Raw genomic sequence first — 16043 nt, forward strand, 5'->3', positions numbered from 1 at the left:
GTGCGCTGGCGCGAAACTTGAATCAGCGCGCTCGCGTCGACGTCACGTCTTCAAATCCTTTCGCTATGTCGGCCTTCAGGAGTTCCCCAATACTAAGGCTATGCAGGTCCACACGGTGGCCGACAGTCCAAAACTATGCTCAGCGACGATGGAGCTCGTCGGAGGCATCGACCTCGCCAAAGGTCGACGGACCAGCACAAACCGAGACCAACAGTGAGTCCCGTTGTCACCAGCTACTTGGGCTACAGCATCTTACTGAACGGAATTAGAGGCTGAAATCACAATGAAACGTTTCTGGAAGGAAGTTGGAATAGGCAAGAAGGGAGACGACTTCACCGTAACGCTGGATAAACGTGCTCTGAAAACGCCGTCGGGAAATACGCTGCTGCTGCCTTCGAACAAGGGCCTTGTTGCTGCCTTGATTGCAGCAGAGTGGGATCATCAGGAAACCCTTCTGAAGCCTCATGCTCTACCCATGGTAAGCCCTCGGACCGTAACCCTTTGCCCGGCGGTCACGAATGCCTATAATTTGCCAGACCTCAATAGTTTCAAGAGCTATTGACAGCTTGGCTGAAGATAGCACCCGGCAGGAGGTTGAAAAGACCTTACTAAACTATCTGGAAACAGACACCGTTTGGTAAGTGGCGAAACGTGTTTTTCATGAAACCAGAATTGTTCATCTTATCTCTGCAGTTTCTTCCACGATGACCCTGAACCACTCCACCGTTTGCAGACGAAATACTGGGTGCCATTGATTGACTGGGCCCGGTCGGCGCTGGGCCTTGAAATTGCTGTCTCCAATTCAGTCCTTTCCCCGAATCAACCCAGGAAAACGATTGAAGAGGCTTCCAAACTCATCAGAGCCCTTGACCGCTGGGAATTGGCCGGTTTGTCGTTTCCAACTTGAACTTCTTCCGCTCCGTCCTCATTTCTTCCGAATTATGTAGCTCTCGAACGGGCGACTATTGCGACCAAGTCCCTCATCATTGGTCTCGCTCTTGTCAAGAAGCATTTGACTGTTGAGGGTGCCGCTTTGGCCGCATCTGTGGAGGTGGACAGTCAGATTGAGAGATGGGGAGAAGTAGAAGACAGTGCGTCATCGATCCTCCGTTGTCGACTATTCTCGTTCTGACCCCAGTTTCTTCAGCGCATGATGTGGATTACCAGGATGTTAGACGCCAGCTTGGAAGTGCTGCGCTTCTATTATCAAAACAATCATGAACTCAGGCCCCGATTTCCTATCGCGGTCCTTGATGATTCTTTTAGAGCATGTTCGACTGAGTCGGAACCATGACATCCCACTCGCTTCTCAACAGTATGCTCTCGGACTTAGGAATCCGTGTCGGTCAGGTTCTAGAGTTATCTTTTTGACATAACTAATCCCACGACAACAACGAAGTTCTTTCCTTCCCGCGATTATTGAGTCCACCCACCCATTCCTTGCCCATTTCGACAGCCCAAGAGCCTTCACCATCAGACAGCTTCAATCCTGTTTTCATGAGCCACAATCAAGTTGGTGTAGTCAGCCACTATCGCTCGCATCAGGCTTGTGGCCTACCCCCATTATCGCTGGCAATGCCGTTAATCTCGAACGAATCCCATCTCATCTAACTGCTTCTCGTTGCAGGACGCGCTAAGGTAGCGGTCTAAGAATATACTCGGTCTGGTATGTGGACTTTAATGCGGTCTTTATGCTTATCATCCTGACGGCTTGCTCGAAGGCTGAAGCTTGAGGCTATATGCTCTGGCCGAATTACCTATCTCTTGAAAAGTTTTGCAAGGACCGATGACAAGGGCTATCGAGGAGGGGCTTCACTGTCTCCGAGCCAAATCTTGAGGCCCAACTTGCCTCACCTGACCAAGAACTGGATATGTAGCATCATCCTATGAATTCAAACACGCCATCTTCACCGTCTCCAAGATGGCGATATTCGCTTGCATCCATGGACCACAGTGTCGGATTTCCGAAGTCAGAAATTGACACATCCCCAATCTAGGACGCGAAGGACACGGGGGAAGAAACACGATGTCCACGACAGTATTCTGGTCCAGGAAGCGAGTTCTCAGTTCAGATTCAGCGCTGTTCTACCGCCTGCCTGTCACGGGCCGGGGCTGTATACACAATCGACTGATTTCGCCTTCTTGCCCCGGTCATACCCCCTTTCACTGAATAGACCAAGTAGTCTCCAACTCTTCGTCATGAGCGTCATCTCGCACATATTTGTGGATCCTTGCTTTAGACCTTGAAAGCTTAAAGCTCGTACAGACTTCGACTGGAATTCGAATGTCAAAAGACGGAAGCATCGAAGAGGGTACACACGTGTTTACGGACCTGGGATGACCATATGCCGACGATTCCCCACTCGGTGATCGAGATTATGGGGAAGGCCAAGGGAAGTAGACGGTCATTCCGTGTGTTTCCAGCCTGTTAACGAGCGCCTTTTTGCAGATGTCACCGGGTCCAAACCTTCTTCCATCATCTCCAAGGCCAAATCTCCGATCTCTCCGAGCAACTTATTCCGGCAAAACGAATCCAGTTCCAAAAAGTCGGATGGCAGCAACTCTTTCCGGTATATAAGAGCCATAGCTTCGAGTCTGGTTTTACTCAATTCGTCTCGTTTCCCCACACACTCATCCATCCAACTCTGCCTCTCCTGCCCAATTCAACGTTTACCCCGTTGACACATTCAGCAATGGCCTCATCACCTCTTGGATCTTTCGACCCTTTCGCCACCCACCCCTTCACCAACGGCTCTGGCATCATCCCACAAGCGCCCTACCCATCCCAGTACCCTATGCAATTCGCGTCTGCCCAACGCCAAAGCCAAACCTACTATCCCTCTTCTCCCCCGACGCATTACTCTTCCTACGCACCCTCGTCAACGAGTAGCGGCGCGTCAACGCCCTCCACATCACCCTCGACGCCTCTCTACTCTCCCCGGCCCCACCGCGCCTCTCCATCCAACGCCAAACCCATCTTCGTCCCCTTCCAGCGTAGCGATGCGTCCTCGCCAGAACTGGTGCTCAAGAAGAAAGTTCCCTACATGACCAACACCATGGTTGTCGGGAAGTAGTCGGGGTATCCTTCCCCGCACTCTCGACGGAAACACCTCTGTCGAAAGTGTTTGTTATCTGTGATCTTCGCTTTCGGGTACGTGCAGCTCTTCGCGGATTTTACGCGCCTTTTATCAAATGTTTCGCCGATGGCTAATGGTGGCACTTTCTCCAGGCTAGCCCATCTTTATGCATCACCCTATCTATTTTCTGCGCGTGACGACCGACACCGATTGACCATGATTGCCATGGATGTCGGTTTGCTCACCGCGGTCAGAATGACTGCTGTGATCCATACCCATCCTCACTGCTTCTACCGACCACCAACCCCAACCACCTCGCCACTCACCCACACACCCGTTCCCATCGACCCACTAGCCAAGGAAGAATTTTTTCTAGCTCATGTTCTGAATGTGGAGAGCCGCTGAGCAACGCATGGGCACCTTCCGGTATACGCATGGTCGGGGGTCCTCACACCATGGCACGGCGGGATCGCAATCAACAGATTTTGCCGACGTGACCATGCCGACGCATTTGTCAGGCTGCTTTCCATGCCGGGTGACTACATAAACTCGGATCTACCGAGACCACAGAACTGTTCGTCGCCGAGGGATGGTTTTCACCGTTCCGCGTAGGCCATCCCCTCATCCAAGTACCCTCTCCGGCACGCGCACCTTGAACGCCATCGACGACAAACCACCTCCCGAGGCTACTCACTGCATGTATACACCCTCCTCACCTCTTCCCCACACCCGACTTCTTCCCCGCTTTTCCTTTGTCGTCACGTCAGAGACATCCCGCCGGTAGATCTTTCCATCCGGGAGAACGCCACACCCGATAGGTTCTTGCGCCCCTGTTCCCTCCTGTTCCTTCTTCCTCGTATTCTGCTTTGCCAAGTTCCCGCCGTTTCCTTCTACATACTTAATTTCTTTCGCATTTCCTTTGTCCTCGTTGCTTTGTCTCTCCGCCACCTGCCGCCTCGTCAATACGGGTGCAAATCGTGGCTGCATTTCTATAATCCTAATTCAAAGACGGCTCCTTTGCTTCGCGTTCTCAACCATTTGTATTACACAGTACCAACTTGTATGTACTTTTAGCCTTCTGCCTTAACCTTTTAATTCTATTCAACTACAACGCAACCGCAATCATTGAGGTTACTTTCATCTTCGCCAGTGAGTGCTACACGCACCCGACCGACTCGGCCACTGAAAGAGCACGAAAAGGATGATCGTCCCTTCACCACTCTTTCCCTCGGCCTCATTGACAACGTTCCTCAAGAACGGCCGCGACCTACTACATACTCAAGCTCCGAGGTACCCCCCACCCGCACTTGAGAGGTTTGTCTAAAACGACCGCCGGGCGCTTGCGCGCTTAACTGTTGGCAACTCGGATCCCTTCGGCGTTTTCTTGGAGTAATAGGCAAGGAGAATTAAGAACCTGGAGAAGGTACTCTGTTCCAACTTCCAAGCGCTAGACGCGGCATCATGATGTTGGCGACCGGCCAGTGGGGGAGTACTTATTGCTGGCGACGCAAGCGGGGAACTTTTGAGATTCAGAGGACAACGAAGATTTCGAGGCGGGTGCTGTGATATACATATCGGTACACGTCTAAGGCCTCACGATCTCGGCTGTATGCAGACTAACATGCTGTAACTGTACTAGGCTGGCGTGGTATCTTCCCGCTGCTTGTGGTCCTCCTGGGCCCATGTTTTCCTTGGGTTCATAAAAAATGCATGAGACCGGCCAATGACCAGCTGGCCATCTGTCTCAGGAATACTCAGAGCGCCTATCCACACCGGAACCTTCTGACTCGGTCCATTTCATACGTCAGTGCCAACCAATACCGGTGCTATAGCCGATACACAGGTGCTCGGAGAAGTACGACTTTATCGATGGAGCAAACAGGCTTGGGCGGTACGCCTTCCCTCCGTCTGTGACTCCTGGTGCCCCTGCTGAGTACATATGCACTTATCGCTGTTTGTCCTTCGGCTGGGACTCAGAGATAGGGCTGGTTAGGAGATGCATTTAGGGGCGTTGAGCGTCTTAGATCCGGAGGGATTGTAGTTTTTGCAAGCCACGTTATACCGCCTCGTCAATCTCATTCTTGTTCCCCCACTCTCTAACACGAAGGACAGCAGTTCGGAAGGACTACTCACCGTCCCGCACAATGTGACAGCCTTCGAAGTGCCGAATCACCACTGGGCGCGAGCGCTTTTAGAAAGTGCTGTGTGGAAACCATCTTTGACCATGTCCACCACCATCCTCCCTCCCGATCTCCCAGAAAACGCAGTGTACACGAGATGCTACTGCGAAGAGAACATCTATCTCTTATGTCGTGACTTTCTGTCGAAGCCTGAGATCGCAGAGAAGTGGAACCTATGGGTTTTATTCGTTTCGAACGAGAACAAAATGGTACGTGCGTGTATGTTGTAGAATGGTGGAAGGACTCCGAGGAGAAGAACTAAGCATGGGAACGATAAACGACTTCGAAAGACCGGGCAGCGCGTTGCTCGCGACCGGGCGGTACTGCGTCGAGCACCCATGTCTTCTCGCTTCTTCCGAAAGTCAAAAATAAACCATCCATGCTCACTGGCCCACCTAGGCTGCCCTCTTCTTCCAGAAATCATCTAGGAGAGAAGACCTTCCTGTCCTCTGGGACTATCATGTTATTCTCATCCTCCAACCGCGAGTGGATAGCGATCTCGATGAAAGAAGGGAGCTGAGAGGGAATGCATCTTGGGCGTACGATTTCGATACCCGCCTTCCTATACCATGTCCATGGGAAGGTGAGCTTTTCCTGCCCCCAACCTCATAGGTTACATCACCCTTAACTATTATTGGGACCACAGATTATTTGGAGATGACGTTCCCTAAGGATCTGTTGACTGAATACGAGAGGTGAGTCAGGGTCGTAGCCCACGGATTCCATGCAGGTTCGACGGGGCAGTGTCGAATAGGCGTTGTCGTCCTCATGGCCGAAGCGGGCTGCTTGGAAGCTGGAACGCGGGTGAGCTGATGGAGTTCAATGGAAATAGCTGCTTTAGGGTCATACCTGCAGAGGTTTACCTCAAGAACTTTGCTTCAGATCGGTCCCACATGGTAAGAAATCTCTGGTCGACGCACAAGAACCAAAAGGTGTTGACGTTTGGGTCGAAAAAGATCGTAGAAACGCCTGGAGAATCTGTAGCTACATACTCCTCGCCGCCGCCGGTTTACGAGCCAATTTTCGGAGAGGTTGCTGCTGGACTGGGCGTGAAAACCAACTTGATGAGGAGTTTTGTGAATATGAAGGGGGATGAAGATACGTTTGGAACGGTTTATAGTAGAAAAATGATAGAAAGAGTGTTTTGAATGAAGAGGGTGATTGGAAGAGGGTGTGACAGTGGGGACGCTGTGACTGCCGGTGGCTGTTCGTTCTTTTGACCTCAACCACTGCATTCGCCGACGCTTGCCACTTTCTTCGACCCTTGCGATCCCCGTTTTTCGACATTTTTCGTGAATATTCGTTTTCTATTTCAATAATGAGCTCTGCTGCATCTTCATCGGGATCCGTCAACGGCCGTGCACCACACACAAACGGCACCGCCCCCCACCCTGAAGTCGGGACGTCCACCACCCCTTTTTACGAGCAAAACACGGCCTCACCAGCGTCGACAAGCTACCCAGTCAATGGTTTCTCGCAGTGAGTAGCTCTACCATTGAAAATCCATAGATCGGCACCTTTTACACATTCTTTTTCGCGCTCTTCGTTGGCCTACGCGTCTCTGCTTCCAAATAGCCCATACCAGCCTTCGCACAACGAACAGATTGTGAACCACCTTTATCACGCATTTCAGACTGGTGTAAGTTACTTCTCTCATCTTCCTGCCCTAGTTTCGTTGACAACCTAGGTTTTTTTTTCTCTTTTGACAGAATTACGCGGACACGACCCTGGTAGTCATCTTCGCTCTTCATTCAAATTTACGTGTCCTCATCGGTTTCTTCTAGCACGTACACCAAAATGTCTACCGCCTCCACGCCGTCATCTTGTCGCGGTCTCCCTATCTCGCCCATTCCATGTCAACTTCTCCACAGGCAACCGGCCAGAGGGTCATATACGTCAATCTCGATCATGAACCCGAGGTCACTCAAGAGGTACGTTAATCCTCTCGTTTCTGTGTCCGTGTTAGTCATCTCATCCCCTGACTTCTTCGTTGACAGGGTTTCGCAATCGGTAAGCACTCTAAATTCACCGCTCACAACATCCGTTTTCTAAACGTCTACTAGCCCTGGGCTATCTCTATTCATCCATTTCCCTGAACCTTATCAGGCCAGAAAATGCCAGGGCCGTTCTTGCCGCTGGGTGTCTCCTCGGTGGTATGGACGACCTTTGCCAATACGCCTACGAAGTCTGCCGCAGGTCCTTGTCCGTGGAAACCGTCGGTGCTTGGCTTCAGTTCCTCGACACCAGCCCGCCTTCAACAGATGGCACGATGACGCCCGTCACACCAGAGGCACCTGCTCCGCCTACTACAGTCTTCGGACATTACGCCCAGAGGCTGCGAGACGACGTCTTCCATTTCCTTGTCGTCACGCTACCCGAGGTTCTGGAAGTCCGCCAACCACAACCAGATGCCTCTGGGAGAACCGGTCGTGATGTCTTGCTCCAAGTGTATGCCCAAGTCCCATTCGAGATGTTTAAATCTGCCGTCGAATCTCCAACATTCAATATTGGTAAAGTTTATCCGTATTCCCTTTCAATTCACCGTTACTTACTCGATTACTTTCACCGTGATACAGGGCCCGATCAGGATCGCTTCGCTTTTGCAAAGGCCGCCATCGAGTTGCGCAAACGCGGGATCGCTCGAGGCACTGAAGAAGCGGTCGTCCTTGCCTTCGGCGCAAACAGCTCCACCGGTGGGAGTGCCGTCCACATTACTCGCAAGACACGCAGACGCCAATTGTGGAAGGTCAATTCGTAGTTGTGTTGTTCCCCGCCGTTTATTATGCTGGATGTCGTCTTGATTCCTAAAAGATTCGTTTTGGGGCGTACCATTTTGTGTAGTAAACGAATGGAGCCCCCTCCGAGGGTTTAGGCGCCCAACGAACCACGTGGCCAAAACGTGGGTTGGCAGGGTCTGCCAGACCTGAAACGGGTAAGGCCTCGGTGTCCATGTTTTAGGCTTTCAGTGGCAGTGGCAACTTTGACATGTCTTCCCGATCTCAATTGGCACCAAGCAACCAAGTAAAAATGCTAATAGACTTGGAATTCGCGGTCGCACAGAAAGGCTGCTTTAGGATCTCACTTAGCTCTTGCTTCTTCTCTTCCCGGTGCCACTATCGATGTGAAAATCTTCCCATGGACCCGAAACGCGCTAATCACGGGAGCCAGAGGGGGGTAGCCAGACCGTGTCCATGTATAAGAACACCGTCCATGTCACTCGCCTTCGGTTTCCTCTGAACATGCTTCCATCTTGGTCTCCTCAGTATGACGACTGCCCCCTCAACCACCTATGATCTCTTCTTCACCGGCCGTGACGACCCTCGAGCCTGCATCGTCATTGGCGAAGACATTAAGCCCGTCTACTTCTCCTTCGAGACCAGGGAACGCAACCAGTTAATGTCACCTTCCATCAAAACAACGGTGCGCCTCTGTTCGCAATTTAACTATTCCAGGCTATTCACCTCCCAAATCTAGGTCTACAGGAACGGCAGCGAACAACTCTGCGCGACGTTGGACTGGAGTCCAGGAAACCACCTAGGGAGCGTCACCGTCGTCGGCACGAACAGACACCTCCCCATGTCGCATTTCGTTATGCCCGGCTCGAGCCCAAAGTATGTGCGAACTTTCGCCATTGATTCCATGATGTTTTCACTGGCCGCACGGTACTCGTTTCTGACTGCGGCCGTCCTCATCACTTCCGCGCTTCTTATCCTTCGTTCTTCGTGCTTGTTTAAATTTGGATCTTTACTGACACTTCTTGGCACTAAAAACCTTCGCAGTGCTCGCGCGTTTGTTTCCACTGCCGATGGCAAGCGCTATGAATGGCGAAGACTGCGAGAAACCCCGACGTCGTATGATGTGAGTGTTCTGAGTTGCAAAAAAGAGTTCGCCGTGTTCCATCATGCCCATGGTCATGATCAATTACCCACACTGTACCCACCGTACTCCTCTCCTCCCTCCACAAAAACTCCCTTGGCTCTATTTGTCTGGAACTGTACGTTTATCTCATCAAACTGACCCTGCACCTTCTTTTGCAGCTCTACTCCGCCGCGAACATCAGAATCGCTGTGTTTCGCCGATATGCCCAAGCGACGGTCGTCGGCCCCTCACATGGTCTGTTCCAGTACACCTTCATTAACGATCCTTTATTGGTAGACGCACTCCTTGCCTTATGTATCAACCGGTGGATCGACCTTCACGGTCTCTGAAACCGAAAGATCCTTCCGCTCGTCGTTATGTTTTAGGGTTCATTTTCCCCTCTAGATTTGCGGTTTCTACCCTCTGCGCTTTCTTGTTATGCTCGCTCGCATCTCTACTCCCGGACTTAAAAATCACTCCTCCATCCGTTCTATCTATCCACTGTCTGATTCATTATCGCATATTATTATGGACTGCTAGCATTTTCTGGAAGTACTATCGAAAACATTGAATAAAGGGAAACCGCCAACTGTGTAACCAAGTGAGAAGCAACATGTTATCCAACAGCAAAGAGAAGCAGAGAAGTAGATTAGGCGTTACAGGGATTAGGATTTCGGGGACATGGAGGTCAGCATCGAATCAATCTCTTTCATAGTCCATGTTATCTCATTGGCCGAAAGGGAAGATGTCGCGGAATGGCCAGGTTCGACTGAGGACCGTGTTCCAGAGGTCGACCCAGAACCAGAATTGCGATAGGGTCTAAAGTTGAAGGAACCAGCATCCATGCCATGAGAAAGCTGCTCGATCAGGTGAGCAATTTGCTCCGGCGAACTATACATGATCTATAAAAAGAAAACGGCAAGATTAGCCCAGCGAAGTCCTAGGCGCCCAAAATAAACCGCAAGACTCGGACTGACCTTTGTGTCGGGACGCGCCTTCCCTGCACCTGATTTCTTCCTTGACAAAAAGGAAGCATGGCTGCCTTTAGATCCCGAACGGACATGCTCCTTGACGAAAACTTGCAATCCTTCAGTAGTTCCTTCGCGAGTGGAATATTCTGATGAAATACTGTTGCGCTGACTGGGATAAAAGGAATCGTCATCGTCGTCCCGTAACCCGTTCACAATTTTCCTGTAAGGAAACACAATCACGAGCCGTGTGAGAAGAGAGAGCTCAAAAGTACACGGCGATTAAGGTTCTTACCAAATGGTTTCTCCATTCGCGAGCTCAATCACCTCGACACCAGTAGTCGATTCGGCAGGTAGGTGACCTTCACCCCGGTTATCATGGTTATTGGGGTCAACCATCATGCTCGTGGCCCTGCTATCACCATACAGCTCATACCTGTGACAAACCGTTGCATCAGTTGAGAAAAAAGACAAGTGAAATTACCGAAAACAAACGTACACGGAGTCGTAAGTCGCAGAGTTCTTGTCGTTGCCAGCGGTTGGAACAGTGAGCAAGTTCTCCGCCTGTCCAGTGAACGACTGTGGGAGCTGGGGAACTGGAGGGGAACCGTCATGGGAGAAGCGTTTTCCTATCGGCGTCTTTGACGGCGGAGGCGTTGGAACACGGTCGTGGACCGAACGGTTTGACACTGATTGAACACTGGTTCTGCGCCGCTTCGTTGACGCTCTTCTTGATACACCGGTAGGGTCCACGGTAGACTGCCTGGGATCCACGAAGATAATTGTCCGACGAACAACTGCTCGACCGTCCACACCAGATGCATCAGTCGCAGCGCGTCGGCGGAAGTGCTCCGGTGTTTTAACCGAGGCTCGTCGACCCATGTCATTATTCGCACCTCCAATAACCACTTCATCATAGGGTGAGGATCCCGAGGATAATGAATGCTGCATCATGGTTGGCGTGGCAGTGTGATCCGAGCCGCTACTGGATGAAAGGTTCGGCTGCTGTAGGGATGGAACCGCGAGGCGAGAGTCGTTGAAAGATGTCGATGAACTTCCTTGACCTTGACTGGACCCAGAGTGAGAGGTCGAAGCCGTTCTCGACAACAGGTTGTGAGAAGATATCGACCCTGAACGAACCAAGAGATCGTTCAGAGCTGACTGATCGATACCGATCTTATTGGCAGCCGCGAAAAGCTGTTGAAGGGCATCTGAATCCCCACCGGCTTCTGGCCTAGAGTCGGTATCTGTGCGTCCTTGTTGCAAAAGAGGTGAAGCAGGAGATGTGAACTGAGCCCGATTTTGCTCTGGTCTCGAGTCAACGGGCGCGTGTTCCGAATCGGCGTTGGAGGCAAAGTGTGTGGCTGAGGGGGTGGGACTGGCCGGGAATAATTTATGCGAGGGAGACAAAGGTGAGAAGGATGCTGCAGGGATGTGAGGCGAACCTTGAGTCGGAGACGATGTTGACTGCGGTATATCCGTCATACGCTTCGTCCTGAACCGCGCCATGAACCCTTTCAACCCCGGGCCTGCTGACGCAGGAGGACTAGGTACAGAGACCTTGTACCTCCCTCCGTCGCCTGGCCCTGAGGAATTGGGTCCACTGGCAGCCCTCAGCTTATCATGATCATATGTCGCCATCTGGCTGCTCGTTGGTGGGCTCTTGGTATCAGAGTTGATCGAAGCATTCTCATCGACTGTCGCGACTTTCGCACGTATGCTCCCTCTAAGCCTCTTGAATCGAGAACCGATCTTCAGACTACCAGAGTTCGTACTGGCAGTCAACGAAGGCGTCTTCAATGGGATAGTATCGACACTGGCCGAGGAAGAGACCAGCGTCGGGCTGGAGATTTGGCTGGGATCGATGCGCTTTCGCGGGAGGGTGGTATGAACAGGTGCCTCATTCAGGGGTTTGTGGAGGGCCAGGGTCGCGGCCTGAGCCTTCTGTTGGATCTCCCGTGCAAGAACAGCTTGATCTTGCGGCGACTGGGGAATCCGGGATGTCGAAGGGTTCCGATTGAGGAGATAAGAAGATGAGGGGGCAGGACTTGCAGGTTCCTCTTTGGACTGTGGGGTATCTTTGGGGTGGCTGCCCATGGCACTCTCCAGCAACTCGGATATACTGGTTTCAGCAATCGCCGAACCGATGGCTAGTTCTGAAGACACGCTGGCATTAGGATTAATGGCGATGGGCTCCGTGGTGGCTGAAGGCGCCGCCCGTCCCGTTATCGTCGAGTTCGCAGTGGCAGTGGAATTGGCAGTTATCGTGCCATGCCCCGTGACTGTAGCATCTGGCGCCCTATCGTCTTCTCCTTCCCCAAAGAGAACTTGCGCCAAATTCCTGCGCAGGCCGAATTCCCTGTCAATGGAAGACGAGGACTGCGATGAAGCTAGGCTGGGCGCCGATAGCGACTGCACTTCAATGGCCTTCTGCTGTTCGCGAGCCATGGAGTGGACATTGGATACGGGGGAAGCAGGCGGCGGCGGACTGGCAACCTGGACAAAGCAACGCGTCAAATGTCTCATATACCATAATTTCAGTTATTCCGACTCACCCTATGGTCCCTTGTGGAGTAGTTGGATTGCGAAGTGGATGGTCGTCGTTTCCTTAGGGCTGACCCTCGGTGCTCAGTTGCCTTCGCCACGGCGACTAGCTTCTCCTGGATTGTTGCAAAGTCGGCCTTCTTCAGCCCAGCATAGCTTCGGATAATCTCCTCCGGTTCCCAATCATCATCTGGGGTTGTTTCGTTACTGGACGAAACCTTGCCTTGGGTTTCAGAACCCGATGTTGTTGATTTGTCGGATGAGAAATCGTGCCACGCGGGCTGAGCATCGATATCATCGAAAATGTTGAGAACTCTGTCGTTGTTGTCGTCCCAGGAATGGAAGCTAGACCCTGTCGAAAGTAACGAAGAACTAGACAGGTTGGCTCTAGAGTTCAGGGTCAGAGATGGAAGGGGTCCAAGGTCGAAAGGTGAGGTGGAAGACGGTCCATTCTGTTTGGAGGAGCGCTTGCCAAGTCTCGAAGGAGAGTTGCGATAGGTATCGAAGGTCGGTGAAGAAGGGGATCTCGGAGTGATCTGTGTCGGAGTGGCAGAACGATGCTTGTTCTGGGATTGGGAATTAGTGAGATTGTGGGATGCGTCCGAGAACGAGTTTTGCGAGGCAACCGAGGCATTGAGCGGGGACGTAGGTCGACTGTTACCAAAAGCACGGTTGGATGACCAAGAGCGGCCGAGGTCGTCTGTTGAAGAATACGATCCAGAGCTATTGAGAGCAGGCGCACTGATGCCATTCCCACTCGGTTTCCTCTCTAATCCCATGGCTGCACCACCAAAGACATCGACACCACCGCTTGCACCGTTGATGATCTTTTGGACTTCTGCATCACTCAGCCCACTGTCGCTGGTCCAACTGTTGTCTCGACTGTGGCTGCCCCTTCGCGCAGGAGGAGAGACGCTCGGCGAATTGCTGAAACGACTACCTCCTGAGTCATTGTTCACGGTCCAAACGATCTTGGAAGGTGTAGTTGGCCTCGATATAGACAGTCCTTGCGATGGCGATCCTGCCGGTATAGATTGGAAGGGCGGATTTGCCAAAGGAGATGCTGGCCGCCTTCGACCTCCTAAGATCGAGGAGCTGAGGGATTGGTCCAGATCGAAAGAGCTTGGATCACTGGTGCTAACATCCCCATAAGAGCGGATTTTATCCTCCACAGGTGTGTGCCGGCCATTCATTGACGGCGGAGAGTTTCCATAAGCGCTTCGTTGAAGGAATAACGGCGTTGTAGGTCTCGGTGATTGACGCGCTCCAGAGGCCGATGACGTCGAGTCTCTCCTTAGCATTTTTGAAATACTAACGGAGGCGGCGGTCGATTCCGGCAAGGTGAACGAGCTATGCATGGGAGAGGTGGCGCGAGGCGTTGTTGAGTGCGATCGCTCGTCAGCGAAGAATTCAAAGTCACGGGGTGTCATGGGCCTTGGCATCCCAGGTATATAACCAGGCGTCGCGTTGGTTGGGACTGGTGAAGGTCCCCGGTGTGCATGTATGTCGGATGCGTCGGTGGGCCTGTCAGACGAGATGGCCATCCCAGCTTCAACGACAACTGACGACACGGTATCGCGCTGAAAACGGACTGTCAACACGATGCGACTGGCCGAAACAGAGTCAAACTTACTACAGAGGCTGTAGAAGCCTCGCTGGGTTGCCGTTGGGTTTGATGAGGCGCTACCTGGTGTTGATTGTGATCGACATGGTTTCTCGGGATAGGTGTGGAGCGGGGCATGACTATTTCCTCTTCAACATCATCCTCAAGCTCCTTGATAACACTTTCGAGGGCAAGGGACGCTCTCTTCAAAACGGCCGGTGCCAGCGACTTCTGCAATCGATACTCCGCTGCTGATATGGGTTGGGCAGGGTCCATCGATGATGATGTCGATCGCAAAGAACCCTGATCGTTGATGTTGCTTGGGCAAGGACTTGATTGCACCGACTCGTCGACGCTAGTACCCGTCGGTGTCGATGGACGCAAACTGTCCGCGATGGATGACGTGTTGCCTCTCGGTGTCGACGAAGAAGCCTCGGAGGGTGTTAACGAATGGGTCTTGGTGCTCCCGCTGGCAGAGGTACGAGAGGATGCTACGCTCCTCAGGTACGTGTAGTCGCGCATCCTCCCCGAGCCAAACATATTGTTGCTGTACCTCTTGGTAGAACGACTGCTAGGCGAAGAGGTGGCGCTGGAGGTTCCTTTGGTCGACTTGATGGTGGTGTTGGTATTACTCCCAGACTCGTCTTCTGCCGTGGTTGCCCCAACATCACTCCCGTCAACGTTCTCCTGGGATGCGCCAGAAGGCTTTCCTCGCAGGCGACTGAACGTTTCCAGCAACATGTCTTCCTCCTCTTCGCTAATTGTGTGTTGAGAACCCTTGGCGCGGTGCTCAGCGAACTTGGAGCGGAGGTCGTCCACGGTGACGGGCTCCCCAGCGGGGGTTCGCAGCAAAGAGAAGCGCCGCGATAGACTGGGTAACATTGTGAGCTTGATACGCTCGTAAATTTCAGCCAATAAAGCTTACTCGGGGAGGATGAGCGACGTGCGAAAGTCGCTAACTGGCGGTAAGAAGTCTTGCGGAACGTCGGCGTCCTGCGAAGGAGTGGACGCCGGGGCTGGACCGCCGCTGCGTTTTACGTCCGACTTTTTGCTGTTAGACGGTGGTTAGTTTCTGCCTCGTTGCGCGCTGTTGGAATTGCAAAGAAATAAAAGTCCGAAGGAGCGCGCTAAGCACAGAAATGCGGGGAAAAGGTGAGGCGTTGGTGGCGAAGAGCTCAGGTCAGGGATGCTGCGTGGCAGGGGCAGTAAACAACGGCGAGATGGGGTTTAGAATTCAATTAAGGTTCCTTGATCTGATTTCGACGAGCATCCCTGAGCCCGCAGGACGAGAAGCGAACAGGACAAGTTATAAAGCTGAAGACAAGGGAAGACGTACCGAAATCGGTGCATTCCGCCTTATATTCTATAGTACCCTTCAAATTCTCCGTTGACGTTTCTGTTCCCGTTCTTGGGCTCTCTTCACCTAACCGAACACCTGGACAGCGCTGTGCGTATGGGGACTAGCCGCTGTCTTCACCGACTAAAAAGAACCGTTGTTGGAGCGGATTTCTGGGCGGATGGGGCAAAGCTTGTCTAATCCAGCTCGAATCGTATGTTTTCGGGGCTGAAGGACCTGTTTTGACAGGTTCAATAGGTCGAATAGTGATTTGGAAAGGTGTTTTGGGTAGTCTTGGTAGGTATGACCCGTTCTGATGACTTTTTGCAACGTGGTATACACGAGTTTTTCGCCCGAGAACCTGGTCCAATTGGGGAGAGATTGGGAAGAAGGATTAAGGTCGCAATAGGTAAGTGACTTTGTGAACGATCGGAGTAGGTTGGGTGCAGATATTCAAAATACGCCAGAAGATGAGGA

General features: G+C 52.2%; 7 protein-coding genes across 7 annotated transcripts; 5 read left to right on the plus strand and 2 right to left on the minus strand.

Moving 5' to 3' along the window:
- The first annotated feature begins 56 nt into the window (after nt 1–56).
- Nucleotides 57–1265, plus strand: CC1G_03898 (hypothetical protein). Its single transcript, XM_001833629.2, has 6 exons — nt 57–213; nt 270–478; nt 537–637; nt 694–887; nt 948–1091; nt 1148–1265. Exons 1-6 carry the CDS (start codon nt 66–68, stop codon nt 1219–1221), a joined length of 870 nt encoding a protein of 289 aa, XP_001833681.1. The 5' UTR covers nt 57–65; the 3' UTR covers nt 1222–1265.
- Nucleotides 1266–2624: 1359 nt separating this feature from the next.
- On the plus strand, nt 2625–3719 carry CC1G_03900 (hypothetical protein). Its single transcript, XM_001833631.2, has 2 exons — nt 2625–3151; nt 3230–3719. Exon 1 carries the CDS (start codon nt 2694–2696, stop codon nt 3072–3074), a length of 381 nt encoding a protein of 126 aa, XP_001833683.1. The 5' UTR covers nt 2625–2693; the 3' UTR covers nt 3075–3151; nt 3230–3719.
- A 48-nt stretch (nt 3720–3767) lies between these two features.
- On the minus strand, nt 3768–4064 carry CC1G_13971 (hypothetical protein; the record flags this gene model as incomplete). Its single annotated transcript, XM_002911886.1, has 1 exon — nt 3768–4064. One exon carries the CDS (start codon nt 4062–4064, stop codon nt 3768–3770), a length of 297 nt encoding a protein of 98 aa, XP_002911932.1.
- Nucleotides 4065–5301: 1237 nt separating this feature from the next.
- On the plus strand, nt 5302–5956 carry CC1G_03901 (hypothetical protein; the record flags this gene model as incomplete). Its single annotated transcript, XM_001833632.2, has 3 exons — nt 5302–5466; nt 5657–5840; nt 5904–5956. The coding sequence occupies 3 exons, from the start codon at nt 5302–5304 to the stop codon at nt 5954–5956; spliced, it is 402 nt and encodes a 133-aa protein (XP_001833684.2).
- Nucleotides 5957–6575: 619 nt separating this feature from the next.
- Nucleotides 6576–8015, plus strand: CC1G_03902 (hypothetical protein; the record flags this gene model as incomplete). Its single annotated transcript, XM_001833633.2, has 4 exons — nt 6576–6736; nt 7042–7188; nt 7364–7767; nt 7834–8015. 4 exons carry the CDS (start codon nt 6576–6578, stop codon nt 8013–8015), a joined length of 894 nt encoding a protein of 297 aa, XP_001833685.2.
- Nucleotides 8016–8521: 506 nt separating this feature from the next.
- Nucleotides 8522–9465, plus strand: CC1G_03903 (hypothetical protein; the record flags this gene model as incomplete). The annotated part of the gene is made up of 4 exons (XM_001833634.2): nt 8522–8677; nt 8732–8868; nt 9037–9115; nt 9295–9465. 4 exons carry the CDS (start codon nt 8522–8524, stop codon nt 9463–9465), a joined length of 543 nt encoding a protein of 180 aa, XP_001833686.2.
- Nucleotides 9466–9780: 315 nt separating this feature from the next.
- Nucleotides 9781–15112, minus strand: CC1G_03904 (hypothetical protein; the record flags this gene model as incomplete). Its single annotated transcript, XM_001833635.2, has 8 exons — nt 9781–10017; nt 10093–10306; nt 10379–10519; nt 10583–10671; nt 11224–12579; nt 12639–13465; nt 13587–13722; nt 14315–15112. The coding sequence occupies 8 exons, from the start codon at nt 15110–15112 to the stop codon at nt 9781–9783; spliced, it is 3798 nt and encodes a 1265-aa protein (XP_001833687.2).
- Nucleotides 15113–16043: the final 931 nt, after the last annotated feature.

Source organism: Coprinopsis cinerea, assembly GCF_000182895.1.
Source record: "Coprinopsis cinerea okayama7#130 chromosome 2 map unlocalized cont3.2, whole genome shotgun sequence".
NCBI lineage: Eukaryota > Fungi > Basidiomycota > Agaricomycetes > Agaricales > Psathyrellaceae > Coprinopsis > Coprinopsis cinerea.

Bases quoted from the DNA above. Each gene is read 5' to 3' on its own strand.
- CC1G_03900 (XM_001833631.2), top strand. From the start codon at position 2,694: ATGGCCTCATCACCTCTTGGATCTTTCGACCCTTTCGCCACCCACCCC.
- CC1G_03898 (XM_001833629.2), top strand. From the start codon at position 66: ATGTCGGCCTTCAGGAGTTCCCCAATACTAAGGCTATGCAGGTCCACA. The intron at 214-269 runs GTGAGTCCCGTT...GAACGGAATTAG, and splicing joins AGCACAAACCGAGACCAACA to AGGCTGAAATCACAATGAAA. The intron at 888-947 runs GTTTGTCGTTTC...CGAATTATGTAG, and splicing joins TGACCGCTGGGAATTGGCCG to CTCTCGAACGGGCGACTATT.